Consider the following 27235-nt stretch of genomic DNA (forward strand, 5'->3'; position numbering starts at 1 on the left):
AGCTCACAGGTAAGCACAATTGTACAGAACTTTGGAGCTCAGCATGGAGGGGCGGGATCTGCAAGGCTTACTGTAGCTCTAGAGCTGCAGCATGGCTCCTTTTCCGCTCCACAACCTATGGGGGAGGATTCCTTCCCTTCCAGTCCCTCTGAAGATCCCCACATACAGTCAGTTACTCGGAATGCCCACTGAGGCTTCCATTTTGCACTGATCTACCCAAGTACTTACACAGCCCAAGCACCTACACATGAAGCAAGTTAAATATCCATTTCCTAATGGACAGCGCACACTTTTGAGGACTATAAATTTAGGGCTGAATTCGGACATTTGGTTGCTTCTCCCTGCATACCCAGCAAGTTTTGCAGGCCTATATGGAGAGAGAGTTAGGTACACCCCTAGCCTTTGGTGTGGCGCACAGGATGAGGAAGGCTCTTTGTGCTAACCCCATAGCCCTGCCAGGGTCATGGATAATCAAGCCTTTAGAAAGCCCCATGCCTTTATAATTCACAACTCCTGTTTAATGTTTTACTTAACTATTATTTTTCAGACAATGACATAACTGTTTTATCTCAAACACCCACAAATCTCTTATTCAGAATGAAACAGAAGTGCTTCAGTTAAATATGCAACACTAGGTTACGTGGGTGGCACACCCGGCAGTAAAAGCACAAGGGTAATGCTTCCTAAAGTGGCTCTCAGCTTTCAAGTTACACAGTGCTATCGAGATTTCATTTTAAATCCCAGTCACTCTGACTAGAGAAATTAACATCCAATCAATCAGCAAGTGAAAAGCACTATATGTATGTTTAAATACATAGCCGGCCCTAAATAGCCGTATGTCACTATCTGCCAAAATCTTAACCAGTTCCCTCCTCACCCCACGAGGGGGTCATTGGCCACCCCCGCCCCAGGACTCCTGCGCCATCCAACCCCCTGTGTTCCTTGATGCCCCCCACTCAGGACCCCTGCCCCATCGACCCCCTTCCCCTGTCCCTTGACTGCCCCCAGAACAGGGCAGGAGGGTCTCGTGGGCCACCATGGTGGATGCCCACCCCACCCCACCCCTAAGAGCCAGAGGGACCTGCCAGGGGGCGAGGTGGGGAATCCCAGCGGTGCTTACCTGTGGCAGCTCCCAGAAAGCATCTGGCAGGTCCCTCTGGCTCCTAGGGGTGGGGAAGCGTAGCTGGGGGGCAGCAGGCACTCCCCCCACTGATCACATCAAAAGTGGCGCCTTAGGCACAGACTCCGTTGGTGCTCCGGGGCTGGAGCACCCACGGGGAAAATTTAGTGGGTGCAGAGCACCCACTGGCAGCTCCCCGCCCCGCGCCCGGCCCCAGCTTATCTCACCTCCGCTCTGCTTCCGCCCCTGAATGCGCCACCCCGCTCTGCTTCTCCGCGCCCCCTCCAGCTTCTTGCGAATCAGCTGTTCAGCTGGAAGTCTGGGAGGGCTGAGAAGCAGGCAGGGGCTTTGTACTCAGACTGAGGGTGGTGGAGGTGAGCTGGGAGCGGTTGCCCTGCACCCCCCCCCCCCCGGGTTACCTGCTGCAGTGTGAGCTGCCCTCCTCGCACCCCCCTGATGTTGATACTGGGAATGACATTTTCTGACCATGGACACAGAGTTAGCACAATTGATGCTGCATTCCCCAATTAGTAAATGTGGAACGTCACATCTTATGCCCTGCCCTATGACATCAAGAAACCTATCTGGGCCATGCCTGCTGCTTAATTGGTAATTTCCAATTCTGGAACTTCATCCATAAACATAATGAATCAAATTCAATGAGGGGCTGAGCACGTTTAATGCCCTTTGAGATCAATGGGCTATTTGATTATTTCAGCTTGATATTGGGGACACAGTATACAGGTATACTGTATACAGGTCCTCATCCTGAAAGTTGCTGAATACTCTCATTTCCCATTGACTACAATGAGAATTAAGGGGGTTCAGCAACCTCCCAGAACCAGGCTAAAAATCAGCAGATCTCAGGACATAGTTCCTCAAATCTTAACCACACAGAGTAGAACATACGTATCACTGGGCATGAGTAAGGACTGCAGATGGAGTGGAAACACAGTGTCATGAGAAATCAGAAAGATATGCTGGATCATTACAGTTATGGTTTGTAAGGAGTTAATGAATGACAGAGCCAATATAGAAGTTTACACATAGCCAGTGAGAGGGTCTTAGACAAAAGGTAATAAATAACCTGCAAGTCTTCAGTGTTAAAGAAACAAAGCTCTTTAGAGATCAACTCATTATCCCAGCTCAGTTAACCTCTATTTTCTTTCCCTCTTATTTTCAATTTGCTGTTATTAAAAGTCCAAATCTTTGTATTTAACTTGGGAAAGAAAAAAAAAGAAGAAGGACTTCAGGGCTGAAACCTTCCATGGTAATACTGAGCCCAGAGAGAACTATTACAGCCAAGTTTTGAGCATATGAAAATACCATAGATGTTATAACAGAAACATGCAAACACCCTTAACTCCATCATTGCAAACAGTGTAACTATTGTAAGTAGTACTGTAACAAAAATCCCTACACTGTAACCTTGTAGTCATGCTGCTTCATTTACCACTCAGTGTATACTTATACGACTGGAACTATCATTAGTTTGTCAATACAAAAATCATCTCATCTGCTGACATTCACATTCTGCCTTATCAACTTTTTATTTAGCTACCAAGAAACTAGGTTCCAGTTTACACTGAGAATCCTTAAATAAATCTAACTAAGGAAAAAAGGAATACCCTTCACAATGAACATTGCTTAAACTTTAAAAATAAAGGTATCACAAGATCAACACAAAAACCCTGAGCCTTCAACTGCTCCCTAACATCAGAGGCATTTATGCCCATGATACAGACCTAAAATCCTGTATGGAATGGTATTAAATCAATAGAACTAGCAACATATCAATAAATTGCTGTTATAAACCTGATCTGAAGCTTCCCAAAAACCTAAATTCATTAAAAACCAAGAGATTATTACAGGAACTGAAAACTCAGTCTACTCTGTACATTTCATCTCTATAAATTTATACGCTATACAATTCATCTCTATACATTTCATATCCAAAGAAACGGTATACAAAGTTCACCAATATATTTCATCATGCAATAAAAATAATCATAGCTCTTACCTTTGTCGTCATGTCTACAGAATGATTTTCAAAAGACTGATTCTCCTTATTGTGTTCATCACATAACACTGATCCATCTGACCCACCGGAAACCGCAGACTATAGAAAAAAAATTCAAATAAAACAAATTATATTCACAGCATAATACTATTACTTCTCACTGGACGCATGAGTCCAGACATACAGGAGTGTAATCGTGCCTCTAATCCACACTTGGGGCTCATGAACCAGATTTGGCCCTCAATTTCTTGCCATTTGTCATTTTCTGGGGTTGATTCTACAGCCTCTCCCACTGAAGCCTATGGCCGAATCCTGCGAAGTGTTGAGTGACCTCACCTCTCGTTGACTTCAAAGGGAATTGAGGGTGCTCAGCATCTCACAAGATCAGGCCATAAACATGGAAGGTGAAATCTTGGTAAAGTTGCCAACTTCCTAATCGTACAAAACCGAACACCTTGGCCCTGCCCCTTCCCCAAGGCCCTGCCCTCTACTCACTCCACCCCCCCCCCTTTTATTGCTTACTCTCTCACTCCCTCACTTGCTCATTTTCACCAGGCTGGGGCAGAAGGTTGGGGTTTGGAGGGGGGGAGGGCCCTGGCTGGGGGTATGGGCTCTGTGGTGGGGCTGGGGTTGAGCGGTTTGGGGTGCAGAAGGGGGCTCCGGGGTTTGGAGTGCAGGAGGGAGCTCCGAGCTGGGCCAGGGAGTTGGGGTGTGGGAGGAGATGCATGGTGTGGGCTCTGGGAGAGAGTTTGGGTTCAGGAGGGGACTCCAGGCTGGGGCAGGAGGGAGTTTGGGTGTGGGAGAGGCAGGGGGGTCGGGGCATGGGCTCTGGGTGGCACTTACCTCGGGCAGCTCCCCAGAAACGGCGACATGTCCTTCTGTTCCTAGGCAGAGGGGTGGCCTCTGCGTGCTGCGTGCTGCGTGCTGCCTCTGCCCAGCCACACCACCCTCCAGCTCCCTTTAGCCATGGTTCCTGGCCAATGGGAGCTGCAGAGCCAGCACTTGGGGTGGGGCAGTGTGCAGAGCCCCCCTGGCTATCCCTCCACCTAGGAGCCAAGCTACACGTCTCTGCTTCTGGGGAGCCATGTGGAGCCAGGTAGGGAGCCTGCCAGCCCCTAGGTGTTCCTGTATAAAACTGGACACCTAGCAACCCTAAATCCTGCATGAATACCAAAACTCCCACTGACTTTACTTGCGGTCTAGATTTCACTCAGAGCAGCCACAGAAATGGGCCCAGTAACTGTATAGTGTACAGGGATGCTCAACCTCTCTTTCTGAAGCCCCCCCAACATGCTATAAAAACTCCATGGCACACGTGTGCCGCAACAATGATTTTTCTGCATATAAAAGCCAAGGCTGCCGTTATGAGGTAGTAAGTATGGCAACTGCTCAGGGTACCACGTCATGGGGGCACTGCAAAGCTAAGTTGTTCAGGCTTCAGCTTCAGCCCTGGATGGCGGGGCTCAGGGCCCCAGGCTTTAGCCCCATGTCGTGGAGCTTCGGCTTTCTGCCCTGGGGTCCAGCAAGTCTAATGCCGGCCCCGCTTGGCGGACCCTCTGAAACCTGCTCACGGCCCCTCAGGGGGCCCCCCAAGACCCCTGGTTGTGAACCACTGGTATACACTATCCACAATTGTCTCAGTTCTTAATTACTGCACAAAATTCTCTAAGTTACATGTTTTTGAAAGTGCTCAAGATTTGTGAAAGGTCATGTCTGCAAATATTTTTAATTAAATAAAGTGGGGTGGGGGAGTTGTTTTATTTACATAGCATTCATTTTGACAATGTTTGCAAAAAGCCATTACAAAATACAAGCCTTCTTTCAACATATCTGCAATACCAGGATATAGGAAAAGGCCAACACTACCATGTTCCTCACTAATTTATGACCAAACTTTTCCTGTAAACCATTTTCTTTGAATTGATTTATTTATAGATTATAGGAAAGTGTTTAGTGCTTGTGGTTTTCCTACTAAACATACATTTCCTACTACATACAAACATAGATTTTGCATTTATGAGACAAATATTAATAGCTTTTCAAGAACACAAACAGGAAAGTGGGGTGGAATCAAACAATGCTGTGCTCTGTCCCACATGGTGTTGAGTGCCACAGAAATCATGAGTCGTGTAAAGCCGTCCTGATTAGACCATTCACTGGGAGCAGACAATTTTAACACAACAGGCAAGCAATTGTCAGCATTTTAAATAGGCCAACTACTGCCAGCACCATTTAGAAAACAATGGGCCAGAGCCAAAAAAATGGCCCAAATCAGATCCACATGTTCAAATGTATTATCCTCTGGTGCTAACTTGTTTAGTTAGGGCTTAGTCCGATAATGTACTGAGCACCCTGGCCCTCATCCAGCAAAAGTACTTAAACACATGGTTACCTTTACTGAAACCAGTGGGACTAGAGACATGCATTAAGGTAAGCGTGTGTGTAAATGCTATGCTGGATAAGGATCAGACTATTTAACACTATACAGCATGAGCCTTTAGGACCCAATACTACTCCTATCTATCGGTCTTAGGTGCTCATACAGTCATCATCACAATGTCTGAGCCCCTCACCATCCTTAATGCTTCCATCTTCACAACATCCCTGTGAGGTAAGGCAGTGATTATCAGGAGCACAGCTGGCTCCCAGCCAGGTCACTAGACAAACTCAGATGGGCCCCATGAGCCTCCTCCAAATGGTCAGGCTTCCTCACTGGGCAGGAGACCCTGTTGCCTGCTACTTGAGCCTTGCTGCAGCAGCACCTCAACATGTGCCATGTCTCCAGCTGTCTTTGCCTTACTCTTGGTTCCAGCTTTGTTCCAGCTCTAGCCTGCCTCCTCCCTGCTCTGGTTTTGTCTTTGTCTCCCTGCTCTGCTCCTGATCCTGGAGCTGGTTTTACACTTCACTTGCCAGAGTTTATGCTCCTTTCTATTTTCCTCACTAGGATTTAACTTCCACTTTTTAAAAGATGCCTTTTTGCCTCTCACTGCTTCTTTTACTTTGTTGTTTAGCCACAGTGGCACTTTTCTGGTTCTTTTACTATGTTTTTTAACTTGGGGTATACATTTAAATTGAGCTTCTATTATGGTGTCTTTAAAAAAATTCCATGCAGCTTGCAGGGATTTCACTTTTGGCACTGTACCTTTTAATTTCTGTTTAATTAACTTCCTCATTTTTGTGTAGTTCCCCCTTCTGAAATTAAATGCTACCGTGTTGGGCTGCTCTGGTGTTTTCCCTGCCATATGGATGCTAAAATTAATTATATTATGGTCACTATTACCAAATGATCTATCTATATTCACCTCTTGGACCAATCCTGTGCTCCACTTAGGACTAAAATCAAAAAAGGTCTCTCCTCTTGTGGGTTCCAGGACTGCTCCAAGAAGCAGTCATTTAAGGTGTCAAGAAACTTTATGTCTGCATCCCGTCCTGAGGTGACATGTAGCCAGTCAATATGGGGATAGTTGAAATCCCTCATTATTATTGAGGTTTTTTATTTTTATAATCTCTAATGTCCCTGAGCATTTTGCAGTCACTATCACCATCCTGGTAAGGTGATTGGTAATATATCCCTACTGCTATATGCTTATTATTCAAGCATGGAATTACTATCCATGGAGATTCTATAGGTCAAGTTTGGTTCATTTAAGATTTTTACTTCATTTGATTCTATGCTTTCATTCACATTTAGTGCCACTCCCCCATCAGCATGATCTGTTCTGTCCTCCTGATATATTTTGTACCCTGGTATTACTGTGTCCCACTGATTATCCTCATTCTACCAAGTAGTCAGAAGTATATAGCCACCCTGAGCATGGGGTTGCATAACTGACCATGTTGGCTAATAGCCATTGGTAGACCTATCCTCCATTAACTTATCTAGTTCTTTTTTTAACCCAGTTATACTTTTGGCCATCACAACATCCCATGGCAATAGGTTCATAAGTTAATTTTGCATTGTGTGAAACACTTTTTTTTGTACCAAATCTGTTGCTTAATAATTTCATCAGGTGACCCCTGGTTTTGGTATTGTTGGAAAGGGTAAATAACACTTCTTTATTCACTTTTGCCACCCCATTCATGTTTTTAGAGACCTCTATAGTAGCCTCCTATTGTCTTTTTTCTAAGATGAACAGCTGTAGTCATTTTAGTCTCTCCTCATATAGAAGCTGTTCCATGGTATCATCTGGTTGCCCTTCTCTGAACCTTTTCCAGTTCCACTATAACCTTTTTGAGATGCAGCAACCAAAACCGGACACCGCATTCAAGGTGTGGGCACACTATGGATTTATACAGTGGCATTATAATATTTTCTGTCTTATTTTCAATCCCTTTCCTAACAGTTCCTAAAATTCTGTTAGCCTTTTGGACTGCTGCTATGAACTGAGCTGAAGTTTTCAGAGAACTATCCCTGATAAGTCTTGAGCACTAACACCTAATTTAGAAAAATTCATTACTAACCTGTTATGTTACTGTTGTTCAAGATGTGTTGTACATGGCCATTTCACTCTGTGTGTCTGTGCATCAAGTGCGTGGCAGTTGGAAACTTTTTTCCCCTCAGCAGTACCTATTGGGCTGCTCAAGTGCCCTCTGCTGCTATGTGCCACTGCATATAGGTATCAAGGGCAGAGCTGTTCCCTGGTCCCCTCAGTTCCCTCTTGCCAGAATTTCGATGCAGAGGGGTGGGAGGGCAGGTCGTGGAATGGACATGTACAACACATGTCAAAACAACAGTTATGGAACAGATTATTAACAGTTTTTTCTTCAAGTGTTTGCACACATGCATTCCTCTCTTGGTGACTCACAAGCAGTGAAACAGGAGGCAGGATTGGAATCTGAATGAAGGAGGAAAACATCCAACTGTAGCATCATCTCTTGAGTCCTGAGTGAAGGCATAATGAGAAGCAAATGTGTGCACTGAGGACTAAGTTGCCTCTCTACAAATGTCCAGAATTAGAACACGTGCCAGAAAAGTCTCAGAGGCCAAATGTGATCTCATGAAATGAGCTGTGACTCTGCTCGATGGGGTGATGTTAGACTGGTCATAGCCTCATGTATATGCATATGCTATCCAAGAAGAAATTCTCAGAGGAGATTGCACTTTTATTCTGTCTGCAACCATGATGAACAGTTGAAAAGACTTATGGAACTGCTTGATTCTGGTAAGGTAGAACACCAGAGCTCTTCTGACATCCAGAGTGTGCAAGTATTTTCCTTCCCTACTCAAGTATGGTTTAGTGAAAAATGACGTAAAGTAAACTGGCTGGTTGACATGGAATGAGGACACCACTGCCCAAACCTCAGATGAGGGCACAGGTAAACCTTGTCCTTGAAGATGGTATAGGGAGGTTGTCATTAACACAAGCAGCTCTCCTACCCTTCTAGCAGAGGTGATGGCAACCACATGCCACCTCCATTGTTAGATGTAGCAGAGAGTAGTAAGTAGCCAAAAGTTCAAATGGGAGACCCATATGCCTTGACAACACTAAGTTTAGGTCTCATGGGAAAACAGATTGTGCACCTTAGGATACCCTTTGACTAGGCCTATGGTAGTAAGAACATGTCTGTAAGGGAGCGAAGGCTGCAACCTCAAGGGTTAAAGAACTGCTGACACTTTGTGGATCTTTTTGTAAATAGGTCTACTTAGGGAGACCTCCCACCATTGAAAATTGTATCTGGCCACACCCTGGGAAAGAGACCACTTGGTGACTTGTAAACAGTTTGCTCAGGATGTCTGCAAGGTCATTTTGGTCATCCGGTAGGCAAGAAGCTTCTAGCTCTATTGAGTTTGCAATGCAAAACTCACAAAGAGTTGCCTCTTGCCAGAGCTGAGAAGAGCGAAGTCCTCCCTGCCTGTTGAGATATAGCATTGCTATTGTGCTGTCTGTGAAGATTAACAGGCTTTCCCCTTTTCCCCCTTCTGTGGCAGAAAAACCTGGCATGCCAATCTGATAGCTTTACATATCAACATCAGTGAGCTGAAAGCAAAGTTCTCTGTAGACCATAGTCCCTGAGTCAAGGATGACAAACCAGTTTCCAGGGCTCAGGGAGGGAACAACAGAAGCTAGGGTGACCATGCGAAGCATTATGTTTAAGAATTTGTTGAGTTCACCCAGATCTAAAATTGGTCTGAGAGCCCCCTTCACTTTCAGGATTAGGAAATAGCAAGAATAAACCCTTGTCCCTCTGTGACACTGTGGAACCTCCTCTACGGTACCCACCTGAAAGAGAGAGAGTACCTTCTGGAAGAGGAGTTCCTTGTGAGAGTGGTCCCTGAAGGAGGACAGGGAGGGAGTGTGGGAAGGAGGGATAGAAACAAATTGGAGGGTATAACTGCAGTACTCAAGACCCATTGGTCTGAAGTAATTTGGGACCAAGCACTGAGGAAATGGGAAAGACAGCTTACAAATATGGGGGAGATAGGGTCTGGAAACATGGAGACTGGCCTGACGTCCTTGACTGACCCATCAAAATTATTGCTTAGCAGTTCCTGGGTATGGAGAAGGGCCACGAGCTGGAGCCAAAACAGAAGAGGCAGGCCAGTGCCTATAACCCCTCTTCTTTATTGAGGGGTCCTGATGAGGAGGCAGAGCAGGATAACAGTGTGTCTGCTGAGGCAGATAGTGCTTTCTGACTGGGCAGGTGAGTACAAATCCAAGGACTTCTGTCACCCTTAAGGCCATGGAGTTTGCTGTCTCCAGGGAAGGACTTTCAAAAGATAAGTCCTGAATAGTATGCTGGACTTCACAGGGTAGACTGGAAGACTCCAGCCATAAGGAGCTCTGCATGGAGACTGCAGAAGCCATAGTCCTAGCAGTCAAGTCTGCGGAGCCCAGGCTGCAGAGAAGTCCACACCACTCATCTGCTCTCATTCCCCAGCAAACAACTCATGCCTGGCATCCTCAAGCAACAGATCTTTGAATTTCTCCAAAGAGCCCCACAATTTCAAATCAAAATTTCCCAGCAGAGCTGCAACCCCCCAGTTAAATAAACTTTCCTACCAAATAAATTTTTTGTTTGCCTCTTGATTTGGGAGTGGCAGGTTGATGCCCCTGGGGTTTCCTTTCATTAGCTGCTGCAACCATTAGTGACCCCGGAGCAGGGTGGGAGTATAGGTAGTCAAACCCTTGGGAAGGTACACAATACTTGCACTCTGCCTGCTTTGAGATGGAAAGCAAGGAAGATGGAGTCAGTCATAGTGTCTTTATAGGCCCCAATATCGCCTCATTCATTGGCAGTGCCATTCTAAATGGACCTGCTGTAGATAATATATCAATCTTGATATACTGTGATGAGAAGACTCTCTGACCTCCTTGATCTGAATGTCCAAGTCCAAAGGCACCCTCTTTAATAATTCCTGATTGTCTTGTAGTCACTGGGAGGGGATGATGTTGTGTCTGAGGAAACTGCCTCATCCGGTGAGGATGAAGATGAAGCTGACTGGATGTGGTTCACCTCTTCTTCAGGATGCTCTGCTGGCTCCTCAAGAGCCTCTTCCTGAGGCTCAGCACTGGGCCAGGTACCGGCTACTGAAGTCAGGGTGGCATGATGCAAGGATTCATCCCCTCCAGACAAAGGTACTGAGTAGGAATGATGAGAGGAGGATCTAGAAGCTGGGGGAAAACCCCAGGAGTTCCAAAAGGGCCAGGGGCTGGACACCAGTGACCTCCTGGCCACATTGCCATAAAAGCTCACATTGTGGGGTTGCAAAGGTACCCAGAGAGGAAGGATCTAGGCAGAGGGTGGTGGGTCCTGCTCTGAGGTGGAGAGATACTTGAACCTACCTCAGAGTCCAAAGAAGGCAACTCCCCTTCCACTGACCACGGGGGGGCTGTCCTGGTTGGTGCCAGGGACCAGTGCTGAGAACCAGGCCCTGGCTGGAGACACACCATCAGTGCTGGCTCCTGTTTAGACTGTACTGATGGGTGGGTAGACCGTCTAGGAAGTAGGCAGCCGGTGCAGGACCAGGTCCTGCATCACAGATGTTGGTGCTGGGTGGTCTAATGATACTGACTTTACTGAGGGAGCTGATTCCTGTACCAAAAAGCAAAGTAAATTCCTTGCCACTGCAAATGCCGGAAGTATAGTCAGCACCAAGATCTTATCTGGTCGATGCGGTGTGGCTGAAGTTGATGGTTCCGTTTCTGGCACCAGACTCGATGTCTGTTCCAGCACTGTAGCCAACAGTGCTGTCTTAGGCCCAATGCCAGAGCCGAGCCCCAGCACCTCTAGGCTTGGCAGCTCATAGCCCCGGCACCTCTGGGCTTGCTGCATCAGTTATGAGTGTAGAAAAATTGCTTGAGTCCTGACACGGACACGTCTTTCGTTACAAATTAAGCACTGCTTAGGCCCCAATTTGGAGGAGTGCCAATCTTGATTGTACTCTACTTGACTCCCCTTCCACCTGTTTTACAGGCGTGAGGGGTGGAATCTTCCTCTGGTTGGTGCCTTTGTGGAAGGCTTATGCTTCTCCCTGGGAATAGGTAAGGATGACCAGTGCCGGGACTCTGATAGTCTTGAACTGAAGCTGCAGCACTGACTCAAATGGGATGGCTCTGAAAGTGGACTTAGCACCTCCATTAGCAGGAACTTTAGCCTTGCTTTCCTATCTTTTTTCATCCTAAATTTGAAGTCCTGACAAATCTGACTCCAGTCCTTCACGTGTGCCTTGCCCAAAAACTTGAGACTACTGCAGTACAGGTTGCTTAGAGGCATAGGTTCCTGCAGCCCCCATTGGCCTGGAATGGCGAACCGCGGCCAGTGGGAGCTGCAGTCGGCCAAACCTGCAGACACTGCAGGTAAACAAACCATCCCAGCCCTCCAGTAGATTTCCCTGACAGGCTGCATGCCAAAGGTTGCCAATCCCTGTTTTAAACAGTTAATGATCCACAAGAGGACCCTCCTTCTTATCCCATGACTGCTTACTTTGCTTAAGAGACTCTGGCGATGGACCTTATCAAAGGCTTTCTGAAAATGCAAGTACAGTATATCAACTGGATCACCTTGTCCATATGTTTGTTAACACCCTCAGTGAATTCTAATAGATTGGTGAGGCACGATTTCCCTTTCCAAAAGCTGTGCTCACTCCTCCAACACATGTTCATCTAAGGGCATGTCTACACTTACCTCCAGAAATGACTGATCCAGCGAGGGTAGATTTATCACATCTAATGAAGACGCGATAAATCGACCACCAAGCACTCTCCTGCCGACTCCGGTACTCCACCGGAGGGAGAAGCGTGGGCAGAGTTGATGGGGAAGCATCAGCAGTCGACCTACCGCAGTGAAGACACCGTGGTAAGTAGATCTAAGTACGTCAACTTCAGCTACGTTGTTCACGTAGCTGAAGTTGCTAAACTTAGATCGATCCCCCACCCTAGTGTAGACCACACCTAACTGTCTGATAATCCCGTTCTTTACTATAGTTTCAACCAGTTTGCCTGGTACTGAAGTTAGGCTTACTCGCCTGTAATTGCAAGGATCACCTTTTTAAAATCAGTCAATCAATCAATCAATCAGTGTTACGTTAGCTATCTGCTAGTCATCTGGTACAGAGGCTGAATTAAGCAATAGGTTACCTAGTATAGTTAACAGTTATGCAATTTCATATTTGAGTTCCTTAAGAACTCATGTGAATACCATCTGGTTTGGTGACTTATGACTGTTTAATTTGTTCCAAAACCACCTCTGTACATTTTGTCAACATTCAGTTGTTTGCCTTCATGTGTTATATTTAACTATTTCATTTGGCTGTTTCTGACTAGCTCCTACCTATACTTACCAAATTTATCCCTAAGGGATGCCTCTGGCTTTCTTCCAGTTCTCAGTTTAAAAAATCCTCTACCATCTTTTTAATTTCACATGCCAGCAGCCTCGCTGATTCTCCTTCTCTTCACCCAGAGTTGGTTTGGGTCCGTAGTCCCAATCCTACAGTAGTTTTTTGCACCTGTAATTCCCACTCAAGTAAATGGTTCTTTTCCAGGGCTTTAGGATCAAGTTGCATTGCTAATACTAGTTAAGAGCCCAATCCTGAGGAGGGTGATGAATGACTCCTCACAGGTGCCCTCCCAGTTGATTTTTACAGTACTCCGATACTATGGGCATGGGAGCCACGTAAATAGATAAATAGCACTCAGCACCTCAGTAAACTAAACATTAACTTGGTACATGCCAATCAGAAGCAAAATCTAACTTTTGTCATTTTAATTGTTTAAAAAAACATCAGAATGTACAGAAACATTCTACGTTTCCTAAATTATTTTTCATTATTTGTTATGGTAGCACCTACAGGGCTCTGGGGCCAATTCCGGACATTCCAGGAGGGACAGTCCCTGGCCGTGTAGCAGTCTAAGGAAAAGCTGCCAAAATGTTCTTACATATCTAAGAATGCTGGTACTTTATTAATACAATATATCATGGACATTACTTATTTCCAAACATACATGAAGTCCCATCAGTTGACAAAATCTTAGTGTTATTTAAGAAGAGGAAAAGTTTTGAAATGGGTGTAGGCAGCATGCATAACAATTGCAATATCATTTTAGTACTCAATGTAGTGTAACCTCTGGTTAGTATAAAATTCTGTTATGATTGCTACAGACAGTGTTATCAGCTAGGTGAACCAAGCATATTAACTCTTTGCTCCACTCATCAGAAATAGACTTGCCCTGATCCTAAGAGGTACTTACTCTCTGCCACTCCTCAGTGGAACCTGCTCATAAATTCTCAAACACTGCAGAATATATTATTTATCAAATGGGCACTACTGAAAAGTCTGGTAAGAAAAAGCTTCCATTTGTTGATAAAACTTTGTCTACAAATGCATCCCCATTAGTTGACTCCAGTATTTTGCAAGAATATAAACCATGTCATAAAGTAGTATGAAATGTTTCAATTGTTTGCCTTAGGGAAATGGGTCAGAGATTAATTGTGAAGAGCAGTAAAATCAGGACATTAAGAGGATACAAACAGCTCAAGTAAGATGCAATAATAATAAATCTGGAGCATCTCTCTCTACACCGTATTAAAGGTCAACATGCATTAGCAGAATAATATATAGTTCTCAAAGATGTATAAAGTACACATTAGCAATCCACCTAAAACACAATAGATATTTAGCTATTTGTTTTGACATATGACTAAGCTTGTCTCTGCAGAATACTGGCAAAAAGGGGGCCTCTATTGTGTGTTGTAAAAGAGATTTTAAAAAGGAGAAAATCTCGGGCTTGATCCTCCTCACTCTTATTTTTGAGTTGCATCAGTGTAGATGAGACACACTGTCTTCAGAAGCAATCCCAAGGCCTATGCTATCTATGAGGTCTCATAGCACCCAGTGGATCCAAGAGCTGCCAGTTGGCAAAAGAGCCACTGAGCAACTGCTCATTCTCCCTGAACCCTGCAGTCCCTCCTACCTATCAAGCAGAGATGCAGTGCAGCCAGTGTGCTATAGTATGACACTAGTAAATCAGCACAAGACCAGAGCACTGCACCTGTACTTCCATTTCTAGTGGGTTTGGAAATAATGCTTCTACCTTGAAAAATGTCCAAGACTAAACCTTTTATTACTTCCCTCAGTATAAAGACGGACGTTTGCGAACTATTGTGTCTTCATATAACAGAAAATAAGGCCTTTTTCTGATTGATTTTGTAAGCAAAAGGAAAAGACAAGACAGGTGAAGAGATGCTACAGGCAAATGATGCAATAGCAGCTCATCATCTAATATGGCAACTTTGCTCACTGACAAGTAACCATGAGAATTACAAATAGCACAGAAGACAATTTTTGGTATGGTTAAAAAAAATCTATTTACATTATAATTAACCTAGACTATTCAGATGGTCATTTCTTCAGGACAGTGTCTTTTTCATTGTGTAAATGTGTGGCACTATATAAATGTTTATTAATAAAATAGTATTCACATGAGCTACTTGTTTATTTAATCTAATTTCAACAATGCCTATCTGTAGCTCAACTGTGTTCATAGCACCTTTTCCCCTGAACCTCACCAGGGCAGACAGTTTTCACTGTTTATCAACAAAGCAGCCACTGGTATTTTTTCCAAGTGATTACTTCACCCAAAAGCCCAATTATGAATTATGGAAGATCTGTCACCTGCCAGGCTTCTGCCAAACAATGTGTTTCAGTGATGTGAAGGCATGTAGAGATCCTGGATTGTCCATGTCAACAATGAATTGGTAACAGCACCCACTCCTGTACAGTTACAGCATTTGAGCTCACCAAGGCAATTGCACTTTCCTGAGGAGGTGCATTTGATAATTATGGGTGAGTTTCCCAGCCTGCTACAAGACTCTGGAATTGCAGAAAATTTGAGCCTTATACATAACATGGTAGGATGAGGTATTTTGTGGTATCTACAATAGTCACCACATGTATAGTTATTTTAAAAGTACCCAACTCTGGTACTCTATCATTTGACCAAACAAACAAGTGCACATAAATGCAGCCAGTATTCTGCTCCTTCATCGTCATCCTACCAATGACAACAGGAATAATCTCAGAGGTTATATAATCCACACGCAATATACCACAGGTGACCTGTATGGGTTACTCCTTAGACCTGCATGGTACGACCCAGTGTGCCTCTGTGCATCTCCTGCAGCAGACAGCCTATGGAGTAGCCTGGGGTCACTTCTGTGCCATGTTCCCTCTTCTTGGGATGAGTTTTCTGGTATAACCTATGCACATTGACCAGCCAAAGTTTTGTCTCTGATGAAGTATTTCGTCATAATAAACCAGTAATAGCCAAACTGTTGATGATCCTTCCGAGGTTGTGAAGGGATGGGGAGGATGTGTAACAACTGGCAGATAACAGCCTACTTCTGCTACCAGCTAACTGAGTTACTCTCTACTTGCAGTGGGGATGGTCAGAGTTGTTGTGCTTAAGATCCTGGATTCAAACCCTCCTGACAACCCAGGCAGGTGGTTCTCCCATATGAAAGAAGCCTCCTTTTTACATCTCTTGAGCATCCAATACAGGGACCATTTACAATCACAATTCCTGTGCTCAGGGGAATGCAAGGAATTCTCCTCCACACACCCCAAAGGAGACAGGATTATGGCTCCAGATACATACCAGTCTCAGAAGCAGACCTGTGCACTAGGATGAATAGGCTGCTCCATCTTAAAGATGGGTGCAGCCTGTACAGACCCTCTTGTCACCAAGCTGTCTGGAGAAGAATACACTTCCTGAGACACTGTCCCACCCTAAATTCCCCACAGGAAAGGGCAGGTCTGAACAACCCCCATGCCGGCCTGTAGGTAAATGCTAATTTGCTCCAGGATGGTTATGATGCAATGGATGGAGTGGTAGTGGTGATGGGAGAAATACAAATAAAGTAGAAATCTCACGGAAACAGAAACACGTCAATAACTCAATCATCCTGATAATCAAAGGCTCCAAGGAATACACAGTGCTGAGAGATACTGACTTTTATTTAATTAACTGTCTTGCAAATAAGCATTTTACAAATCATTAAAACATTTTAAAAGCTACCGGGGGAAAGTAAAATACATTATAGCATATGCTGGAATTACTCATTTCACGGTGTATTAATGTACATTAATTCAGTTAACAGCCATTCTAGAGAAAAAGAGCAGCCCAAGATGAACTAGCAGATGTTCTGAAGGCCACTGATACTAGCAAACAATGGTTCACTCCAGTGTATACGGTTGCAGACACCTCTAGTAGAGCTGTGTGAAAGATTCTGTTTAAACCACATGTGAACTCAACATGCAGTTTGATTCGAGTTCATCCTTTGTCCACAAACCAGCAGCGAAGGAAGGCCTTCTGTGCCCATGAATTGTCCATCAATGATTCAGCAACTTTATTGCTCTATCTAAACAGTGCTGCCAAGTCTCACAATTTATCACAAGTAAAGTAGTTTTGGCCTCTACTGCAGGAAATCTCATGAGGAGAAAAGCTCCTGCCTTTATCCAGCTGGGGGAAGCAAAAATTAGGGATTAGGGTGGGGGTGTGAGAGCCTTCCCTAGAACACCCCGTGGGAAAATGAATCACATTGCAAGCCCACAGGTCATGTGCCCTAGTCCCAGCTCTTTCAGTGACTATATTTCTGTATCTTTCATCACCCTTGTGAGCCAAGGTCTCATACTTTTCGCAGGTATCATCATTCACCAATTTCACAGACAAGATAACAGAGTTTGACCAAGGTAACTTTAGGCAGAGCTAGAAATAGAAACTGAAACTGAATGAAATCCTAACCCCAGTGAAGTCAATGGGTGCTCTGCCATTGAATTCAATAGAGCAAGGATTTCACTTGGATTCTCTAGTATAACAGAACCAAATCTCATCCAGTTTGTCACACACTCCTTCAGAATTCCAGGAAAATCCCAGTTTAGGTGTTTCTGTAATAAACATCAAAACAATGTGACTCAGGGTCACCCATTAGTGACTAGACCACTGTCCATACTATGAGATGTGGTGGAGGCTTGCTTTACATTGAGTGATACTATCTTCAATCCCCCCAGAAAACCAAAACAAAGGTATTGTTACATGTTGCTATGGTGTCTCACTGCTAGACCACAATCTACTCCCAAAGCCAGGAATAGAAACCAAGAATCCTGATGTTCAGCATTCCATAGCTGGCTCCCAAAAATATGTAGCGCCCACTGGAACTCTATGTGTTTTGTCTCCCTATATGAGCTGCTCCACCCAGAGGATAACAGCATGCTTTCCCCCACCCCACCCCACTACTGTTAAGCTGAAGAGGCAGATGGCTGTTTTGAAGATTAAGGGTTCAAGCCCTGCTCATGACCCCAGGGGGTGAAAACAAATATACATGCAGGTATGAGGATTAGTGAAAAGATGCTGGTTAAAGCGTTGGAATGATTTTAGGTTGCAAATTCTTGTATTTAGAAGTGAATTTTGATGTGGTGTTAATATTTATTTTACTGTTGCATTTTTACTGTTTACATTTTAGTTAATGGGAACTGTCTGTTCAAGAACAGCATGGAGGCAGAGTATTCATAGATATTAAGGTTAGAAGGGACCATTATGATCTAGTCTTACCTCCTGCACAATGCAGGCCACAGAATCTCACCCACTCACTCCTGCAATAAACCTCTCACCTATGTGTGAGCTATTGAAGTCCTTAAATCATGGTCTAAATACTTCAAGGTGCAGAGAATCCTCCAGCAAGTGACCCGTGCCCCATGCTGCAGAGGAGGGCAAAAAACCCCCAGGCCTCTTCCAATCTGCCCTGGAGGAAAATTCCTTCCTGACTCCAAATATGGCGATCAGCTGAACCCTGAGCATGTGGGCAAGATTCACCAGCCAGATACCCAGGAAAGAATTCTCTGTAGTAACTCAGATCCCACCCCATCTAACATCCCATCACAGGCCATTGGGCCTATTTACCATGAACAGTTAACGATCAATTAATTGCCAAAATCATGTTATCCCATGATACCATTTCCTCCATAAATTTATCGAGTTTAATCTTGAAGCCAAATAGGTCTTTTGCCCCCACTGCTTCCCTTGGAAGGCTATTCCAGAACCTCACTCCTCTGATGGTTAGAAACCTTCATCTAATTTCAAGTCTAAACTTCCCAATGACCAGTTCATACCCATTTGTTCTTGTGTCCACATTGGTACTGAGCTTAAATAATTCCTCTCCCTCCCTGAGATTTATCCCTCTAATATATTTATAGAGAGCAATCATATCTCCCCTCAGCCTTCTTTTGGTTAGGCTAAACAAGCCAAGCTCTTTGAGTCTCCTTTCATAAGACAGGTTTTCCATTCCTTGGATCATCCTAGTAGCCCTTCTCTGTACCTGTTCCAGTTTGAATTCATCTTTCTTAAACATGGGAGACCAGAACTGCACCCAATATTCCAGATGAGGTCTCACCAGTGCCTTGTATAATGGTACTAACACCTCCTTATCTCTACTGGAAATACCTCACCTGATGCATCCCAACACCGCATTACCTTTTTTCATGGCCATATCACATTGGCAGCTCAGTCATCCTGTGGTCAACCAATACTCCAAGGTCCTTCTCCTCCTCCGTTACTTCTAATTGATGCGTCCCCAGCTTATAACTAAAATTCTTGTTATTAATCCCTAAATGCATGACCTTACACTTCTCACTATTAAATTTCATCCTATTACTATTACTCTAGTTTACAAGATCATCCAGATCCTCCTGTATGATATCCCGGTCCTTCTCTAAATTGGCAAAACCTCCCAGCTTTGTATCATCCGCAAACTTTATTAGCACATTCCCACTTTTTGTGCCGAGGTCAGTAATAAAAAGATTAAATAAGATTGGTCCCAAAACCAATCCCTGAGGAACTCCACTGGTAACCTCCCTCCAGCCTGACTGTTCACCTTTCAGTATGACGTACTGTAGTCTCCCCTTTAACCAATTCCTTATTCACCTTTCAATTTTCATATTGATCCCCATCTTTTCCAATTTAACTAATAATTCCCCATGTGGCACCGTATCAAACCCCTTACTGAAATCTAGGTAAATTAGATCCACTGCATTTCCTTCGTCTAATAAAATCTGTTACTTTCTCAAAGAAGAAGATCAGGTTGGTTTGGCACGATCTACCTCATCTACCGATGAGTCGAAAGAATAGTAAATATGGCAGGCGACCAGCTTGGCTTAACGGTGAAATCCTAGCGGATCTTAAACATAAAAAAGAAGCTTACAAGAAGTGGAAGGTTGGACATATGACCAGGGATGAGTATAAAAATATTGCTCGGGCATGTAGGAATGAAATCAGGAGGGCCAAATCGCACCTGGAGCTGCAGCTAGCAAGAGATGTCAAGAGTAACAAGAAGGGTTTCTTCAGGTATGTTGGCAACAAGAAGAAAGCCAAGGAAAGTGTGGGCCCCTTACTGAATGAGGGAGGCAACCTAGTGTCAGAGGATGTGGACAAAGCTAATGTACTCAATACTTTTTTTGCCTCTGTCTTCACGAACAAGGTCAGCTCCCAGACTGCTGCGCTGGGCATCACAGCATGGGGAGTAGATGGCCAGCCCTCAGTGGAGAAAGAGGTGGTTAGGGACTATTTAGAAAAGCTGGACGTGCACAAGTCCATGGGGCCGGACGAGTTGCATCCGAGAGTGCTAAAGGAATTGGCGGCTGTGATTGCAGAGCCATTGGCCATTATCTTTGAAAACTCGTGGCGAACGGGGGAAGTCCCGGATGACTGGAAAAAGGCTAATGTAGTGCCAATCTTTAAAAAAGGGAAGAAGGAGGATCCTGGGAACTACAGGCCAGTCAGCCTCACCTCAGTCCCCGGAAAAATCATGAAGTAGGTCCTCAAAGAATCAATCCTGAAGCACTTACATGAGAGGAAAGTGATCAGGAACAGTCAGCATGGATTCACCAAGGGAAGGTCATGCCTGACTAATCTAATCGCCTTTTATGATGAGATTACTGGTTCTGTGGATGAAGGGAAAGCAGTGGATGTATTGTTTCTTGACTTTAGCAAAGCTTTTGACACGGTCTCCCACAGTATTCTTGTCAGCAAGTTAAAGAAGTATGGGCTGGATGAATGCACTATAAGGTGGGTAGAAAGTTGGCTAGATTGTCGGGCTCAACGGGTAGTGATCAATGGCTCCATGTCTAGTTGGCAGCCGGTGTCAAGTGGAGTGCCCCAGGGGTCGGTCCTGGGGCCGGTTTTGTTCAATATCTTCATAAATGATCTGGAGGATGGTGTGGATTGCACCCTCAGCAAATTTGCGGATGATACTAAACTAGGAGGAGTGGTAGATACGCTGGAGGGCAGGGATAGGATACAGAGGGACCTAGACAAATTAGAGGATTGGGCCAAAAGAAATCTGATGAGATTCAATAAGGATAAGTGCAGGGTCCTGCACTTAGGACGGAAGAACCCAATGCACCGCTACAGACTAGGGACCGAATGGCTAGGCAGAAGTTCTGCGGAAAAGGACCTAGGGGTGACAGTGGACGAGAAGCTGGATATGAGTCAGCAGTGTGCCCTTGTTGCCAAGAAGGCCAATGGCATTTTGGGATGTATAAGTAGGGGCATAGCGAGCAGATCGAGGGATGTGATCGTTCCCCTCTATTCGACATTGGTGAGGCCTCATCTGGAGTACTGTGTCCAGTTTTGGGCCCCACACTACAAGAAGGATGTGGATAAATTGGAGAGAGTCCAGCGAAGGGCAACAAAAATGATTAGGGGTCTGGAACACATGACTTATGAGGAGAGGCTGAGGGAACTGGGATTGTTTAGTCTACGGAAGAGAAGAATGAGGGGGGATTTGATAGCTGCTTTCAACTACCTGAGAGGTGGTTCCAGAGAGGATGGTTCTAGACTATTCTCAGTGGTAGAAGAGGACAGGACAAGGAGTAATGGTCTCAAGTTGCAGTGGGGGAGGTTTAGGTTGGATATTAGGAAAAACTTTTTCACCAAGAGGGTGGTGAAACACTGGAATGTGTTACCTAGGGAGGTGGTAGAATCTCCTTCCTTAGAAGTTTTTAAGGTCAGGCTTGACAAAGCCCAGGCTGGGATGATTTAATTGGGGATTGGTCCTGCTTTGAGCAGGGGGTTGGACTAGATGACCTCCTGAGGTCCCTTCCAACCCTGATATTCTATGATTCTATGATACCTTTTGTAAAACCATGTTGTATTTCCCGCCCCCCCCCCATTTACCATTGACCTCAATGTCCTTAACTACTTTCTCCTTCAAAATTTTTTCCAAGACCTTGCATACTACAGATGTTAAACTAACAGGCCTGTAGTTACCCGGGATCACTTTTTTTCCCCCTTTCTTAAAAGTTAGGAACTATGTTAGCAATTCTCCAGTCATGCAGTACAACCCCTGAGTTTACAGAGTCATTAAAAATTCTTGCTAATGGGCTTGCAATTTTATGTGCCAATTCCTTTAATATTCTTGGATGAAGATTATCTGCGCCCCCAGATTTAGTCCAATTAAGCTGTTTGAGTTTTGCTTCTACCTCAGATATGGTAATCTACCTCCGTATCCTCATTCCCATTTGTCATGCTACCATTATCCCTAAGATCCTCATTAAAGACTGAGGAAAAGTATTTGTTTAGATATTGGGTCATGCCTATATTATCCTTAACCTCCAATTCATCCTCAGTGTTTAGTGGTCCCACTTCTTTCTTTGTTTTCTTCTTATTTATATGGCTATAGAACCTTTTACTATTGGTTTTAATTCCCTTTGCAAGGTCCAACTCTTGACTTTTAGCCTCTCACTTTGACCTCAATAAGGTAGCCTTCCTTGCTGATCCCTCCCATCTTCCACTCCCTGTATGCTTTCTGCTTTTTCTTAATCACCTCTCTGAGATGCTTGCTCATCCAGCTTGGTCTACAACTCCTGCCTATGAATTTTTTCCCCCTTTCTTGGGATGCAGGCTTCCGATAGCTTCTGCAGCTTTGACTTCAAGTATCCCAGGCCTCCTCTGCCTTTAGATCCATAAGTTCTTCAGTCCAATCCACTTCCATAATTAATTTCCTTAATTTTTGAAAGTCAGCCCTTTTGAAATCAAAAACCCTAGTCAGATATATTTTTGTTTATCCTTCCATTCAGTTTGAACTGAATTAGCTAATGATCACTTGAACCAAGGTTGTCCCCTACAACCATTTCTTCTATGAGGTCCTCACTACTCACCAAAACCAAATCTAAAATGGCATCCTCTCTTGTTGGTTCAGCAGCTACTTGATGAAAGAATCCATCAGCTATTGCATCTAGGAAAATCTGAGCCCTATTATTATTACTAGCACTTGTCCTCCAGTCTATATCTGGGAAGTTAAAGTCTCCCATGATCATGCAGTTTCCATTAGTATTTACTTCATTAAAAACATTAGAGGGCTCTATCCATACCCAAATTAGATCCCGGCGGCCTATAGCACACCCCAAGCACTATCACAGGGGAGGCTCTAGGAGTTCTTTCCCAATGTGATTTTTGCCCAGACGAACTCTGTCTTATCCATTCCATTGCTTCTTATTTCTTTACATTCTACCTCATCATTGATATACAATGCTGCTACACCATCTTTACCTTTATTTCTGTCTTTCCTAAACAGCACATATCCTTCAATACCTGTAGTCCAGTCATGACTACTATTCCACCATGTTTCTGTTATCCCTAGAATATCTGGTTTCACTTCCTGCACCAGTAGCTCTAGTTCCTCCATTTTGTTACCTAGGCTCCTCGCATTGGTGTACAAACATCTTAATTTTTGCTGTTTGGCCTCGCTCACATTCTTTACCCGATTAGGCATGGACATTCTACAGCCAGTATGACCTATTAGACTGGTATCCACACTGCCCTTCCTCCTTATGTCCATTCTCCTACCCATGCTGTATCCTTTCTTACTTTGTTTTCTTCCCTCTCAGTGCTACAATCCAGCGTGGAGATTACCTGGACATCTCCCAACCATCTCCCCCAAATTCCTATTTTAAGGCTCTCTGAATCAGTTGTGCCAGCCTCCATCCTAGAAGTCTATTTCCTTCCCTACTCAGATGAAGTCCATCCCCAGAGAACTGTCCTCTGTCCATGAATGCCTCCCAGTGGCCATACATCCCAAAGCCCTCCTTATAGCACCACTGCCTGAGCCATCTGTTGATAGTCATAATCTTGCCACACCTTTGTTGCCCTTCTCTAGGAACAGGCAGAATCCCACTGACGATCACCTGAGCCTCGATTTCCTTAAGCGTCTTCCCCAGCCTGGCATAGTCTCCCTTGATACGTTCCAGTGAGAATCTACCAGTATCATTTGTTCCCACATGAAGGATGAACAGTGGATTCTTTCCCACTCCCTTTAGGATCCTCTTCAACCTCAGGTCCACATCCCGTATCTTAGCACCTGGAAGACAGCACACCCTTCTGTTCTCTGGATCAGCTCTGGTTACAGGCCAGTCCATTCTTCTCAGTAAGGAGTCCCCGATCATGTAGACCTGCCTTTTCCTGGTGACGGTGCGATTCTCCGGTCTATCCCCTTTTTCCTCTGGCTGCAAGTTCTTTCCATTCCTATTCTCCCTTGCAATCCTCTTCAACCCATCCTGTATCCTCCTGGGGCTCATATTTGGGGTAGTCTCCATTGACTCTTCCCCTTTTCCTATAGGACTAGCTGCTCTTTTCTTCCTTGGCCTTCCACCTTCAGTGACCACCTGCTGAGCCCCTTCTTCATTTTCCAACTCTGAAAACCTGCTCTTGAGCTCTATTTCTCCTTCACTAGCCTGTCTTTTCCTCTGCCTGGTTCTCTTAGTCACATGCTTCCACTGTCCATTTTCTTCACCCAGCAGTCTCCCCTCAGAGTTCTTCAGTCCTGCTTCCATCTGCAAGTCTGAGCTTTTCCCTTCAGCCACCTCATGTCTTTGCTCCATAATCCGCTCAAACCCCCTTCTAAACTCAATCAGACTTTCCACTGGCATCTCCAATCCCCGGATCCTTTCTTCCATCAGCTCTATCAGATGGCACTTCATGCAGACGAAACTCTTTCCAGGTACCCCCTCCAGGATCATGTACATACCATAGCTTCCACATCTAGTCATCTTCATTGTGTCTTCCACTACATGGGTCACGCCCACAGCTGCCTCTGTATCTGTCATAGCCTTCCCACCTAAATCCTGTTAATCTGGAAAACACAAACCACACCAAAACACCACCACCCACAGCAAAAACAAACCCCAAACAAGCACTGCAGTACAAACTCCCCTGTTTACAGCTCTGTTTGCTGGCTCCTGTGCTGCTGCCTGACTGGCTGGCTACCTTTATAGGACCCCTACTCAGAAGCCCTGCCCCCTAATCAGGGCTCAGCCTATCTCCCAGCACAAAGCCCCTACAAGCCTCTACACATACAAATACAAAACCAAATACAAATACCTTCTCCAAGTATGTTAGAGTTTGAGAGCAATGTGGCAGATTTTGCCTGTGTAAACTCCAGAAAGGTAAGAACTTGATTTAAAAGAAAATTCTCTTTCCAGAAAGCAAGCCTTGTTCTCAACAGTGTAACATTAGTACTTATGGGGCTGCTATGTCAGGGCATTGCTAGTGGGCTGCAGAGACTTTCACATTTAGGTCACCAGTTTCAGTCTTGTCTGGCATGGTTTAAAATTTGTTCCCATCCGATAGGTACTTGGGAGTCCCTACATGAGCTGGGTTGTGGGTCCCAGTTCCAGCTCCTATGTCACAGACTTGCCTCTATGCTTTGCACTAGATTGTAAGGTCTTCAGAACACAGACTGTCTCTTACTCTGTGTTTTCACAGTTTCTAGCCCAATGGCACCTTGGTCATGGTTGGGTTCTCCACTGCTTTACTCACTACAAAGTTGAGAGAGTTGACACCACTGCAATTGTTAAACCCTCAGGGGATGGGCAGGCAAGTTTAAAAAACAAAAGACAAACCAAAAAATACAATTTAAACTATTTTTAAGTGTCATGATTTTGGGGGTCCTTTTCTGAGTTTGAACTTTGGGGATTAGCAATACAGTGTTTAAATTTACAGCATCTCCCTGTCTATCTGTCAGGGAGCGGTGCTGACAGGAGATCATTACAGAGTAACACCTCATGGACATGCTTCCGATTCTCATGGGGGCTTACATTTGTTCTCTTTCTTTGTTATTTTCCTTAATCTGAAATTAAAGTCACTCAACATGAAAGTATTATTCTTCCTTGGTGTGTATATAATAATAATCATCATCATGCACCCCTGCCCCATGGCTTTGGCGAGGGCTGAAACCTGGGTTGTGTGCCACTCTCCACCCCATTGCTTTGGTGCGGGCTGGAGCTGGGGCTGTGCCCCCATTGTGGTGGTGGGGTTGGGGCTCTCAGTCCCCCCCCCAATGGGACTCTAGCTGTTATTGCCCCCCAGCGCTTTCTCCTCAGTTATTTTTTAGTAAGACATGGACAGGTCACAGCTCCAGTGAATTTTTGTGACCTATCCATGACTTTTACTAAAAATAAAAATCTTAACAACTCCCTTTCCCTAATCCTTAATCTATCTTGTCTTTCTACTGTTTGAGGGAGGGACTGTCATACTATGAGTTTGTACAGCACCTACCGCAAAGTGGCCCTAATCATGCTCAGAACTTGTGTGCTACTGTAATACAAACAATAAGTAAAAAACTACAATAGAGCATGCTCCACCCAGGGGGACACAGTGTGCACATCTAAATGGGAGGTACAGCTGCGTACTTATTCTTATAAACTGATAAATAGTCCCCACCTTTTTGTGCAACTGTATTTACCAAGCTTTCAAAGGTGTGTTCAGCCTCCTCTGAAAATGTCAAGAGCCCAAATCCTCAAAGGTATTTAGGTGTCTAACTCCCATCGGGGCCATGGTGTCTGGTGGAAAGTTTAAAAACAGACAAATTTATTTCCATCAGGTGGGAATTCAAACTCTTTTCTTTTCTCACATGTCCCCTATCACACTGAGCTTCACAGGGACCAATGAAGAGGACGAAACATGAAGATAGATCTTAATACCCAAATCAATTTCTCACAAATAAAACAGATATTACTGAATTCTCCTAAAGGACAGAGAAAAAGGACTAGAAAAATTTTAAAAAAGATGATTGTTACAGAATGCATATTTAGAATGGTCTACTGCACAACAGATACACACTAAGGGGCAGATTCCAATCTCAGTTACAACAGTGTATGTATATATATATATATATATATATATACACACATACACACATACACACACACACACACACACATATATAACCATTGGCTTCAGCTGAGTTACTCTGGATTTACACTGGTGTATATGAGATCAGAATCTTGACCTAAAAATATAACATGGACATAGTTTGGCATGGGGCGCAAACTTAAAGCCTCAGGCAGGAGTAGAATTTCCCCCTGTCCCCCCCCACACACATGGCCCCCTGGGTCTGACTGGAGTTGCCCCCCCAAATATAGAAGTCCAACTATGCCTACGAAATATAAGTGACCAAAATTTTAAGCAAGTCTAAATAACTGCAATTAGAAGAAAGAAAACAAGTAATTAAAAGAGAAAACATGACTAATGATTTTAAATTAAATAATATTTGAGTAATATTTTAATTAGCAAGGATAATATTTATTTTACTTGCTTAGAATATTCTTT

The 27235-nt window shown here is 44.3% G+C and overlaps 1 protein-coding gene and 1 long non-coding RNA gene across 2 annotated transcripts in view; both read right to left on the reverse strand.

Annotated features, from left to right (window-relative positions):
• DLG2 (discs large MAGUK scaffold protein 2) overlaps positions 1 to 27235 on the reverse strand; it is a 1449547-nt gene that overhangs the window by 1223521 nt on the left and 198791 nt on the right. Inside the window, exon 4 of the mRNA XM_043528333.1 lies at positions 3141 to 3239. Within this exon, the coding sequence (XP_043384268.1) occupies positions 3141 to 3239 (99 nt within the window). The remainder of the gene's footprint in view (positions 1 to 3140; positions 3240 to 27235) is intronic.
• Positions 16576 to 26468, reverse strand: LOC122462902. Its single transcript, XR_006285798.1, has 2 exons — positions 26348 to 26468; positions 16576 to 17098 (listed from the first exon to the last, which is right to left on the reverse strand). It is a non-coding gene; the product is annotated as an uncharacterized LOC122462902 (long non-coding RNA).

This window comes from Chelonia mydas, chromosome 1, assembly GCF_015237465.2.
Source record: "Chelonia mydas isolate rCheMyd1 chromosome 1, rCheMyd1.pri.v2, whole genome shotgun sequence".
Lineage (NCBI taxonomy): Eukaryota > Metazoa > Chordata > Testudines > Cheloniidae > Chelonia > Chelonia mydas.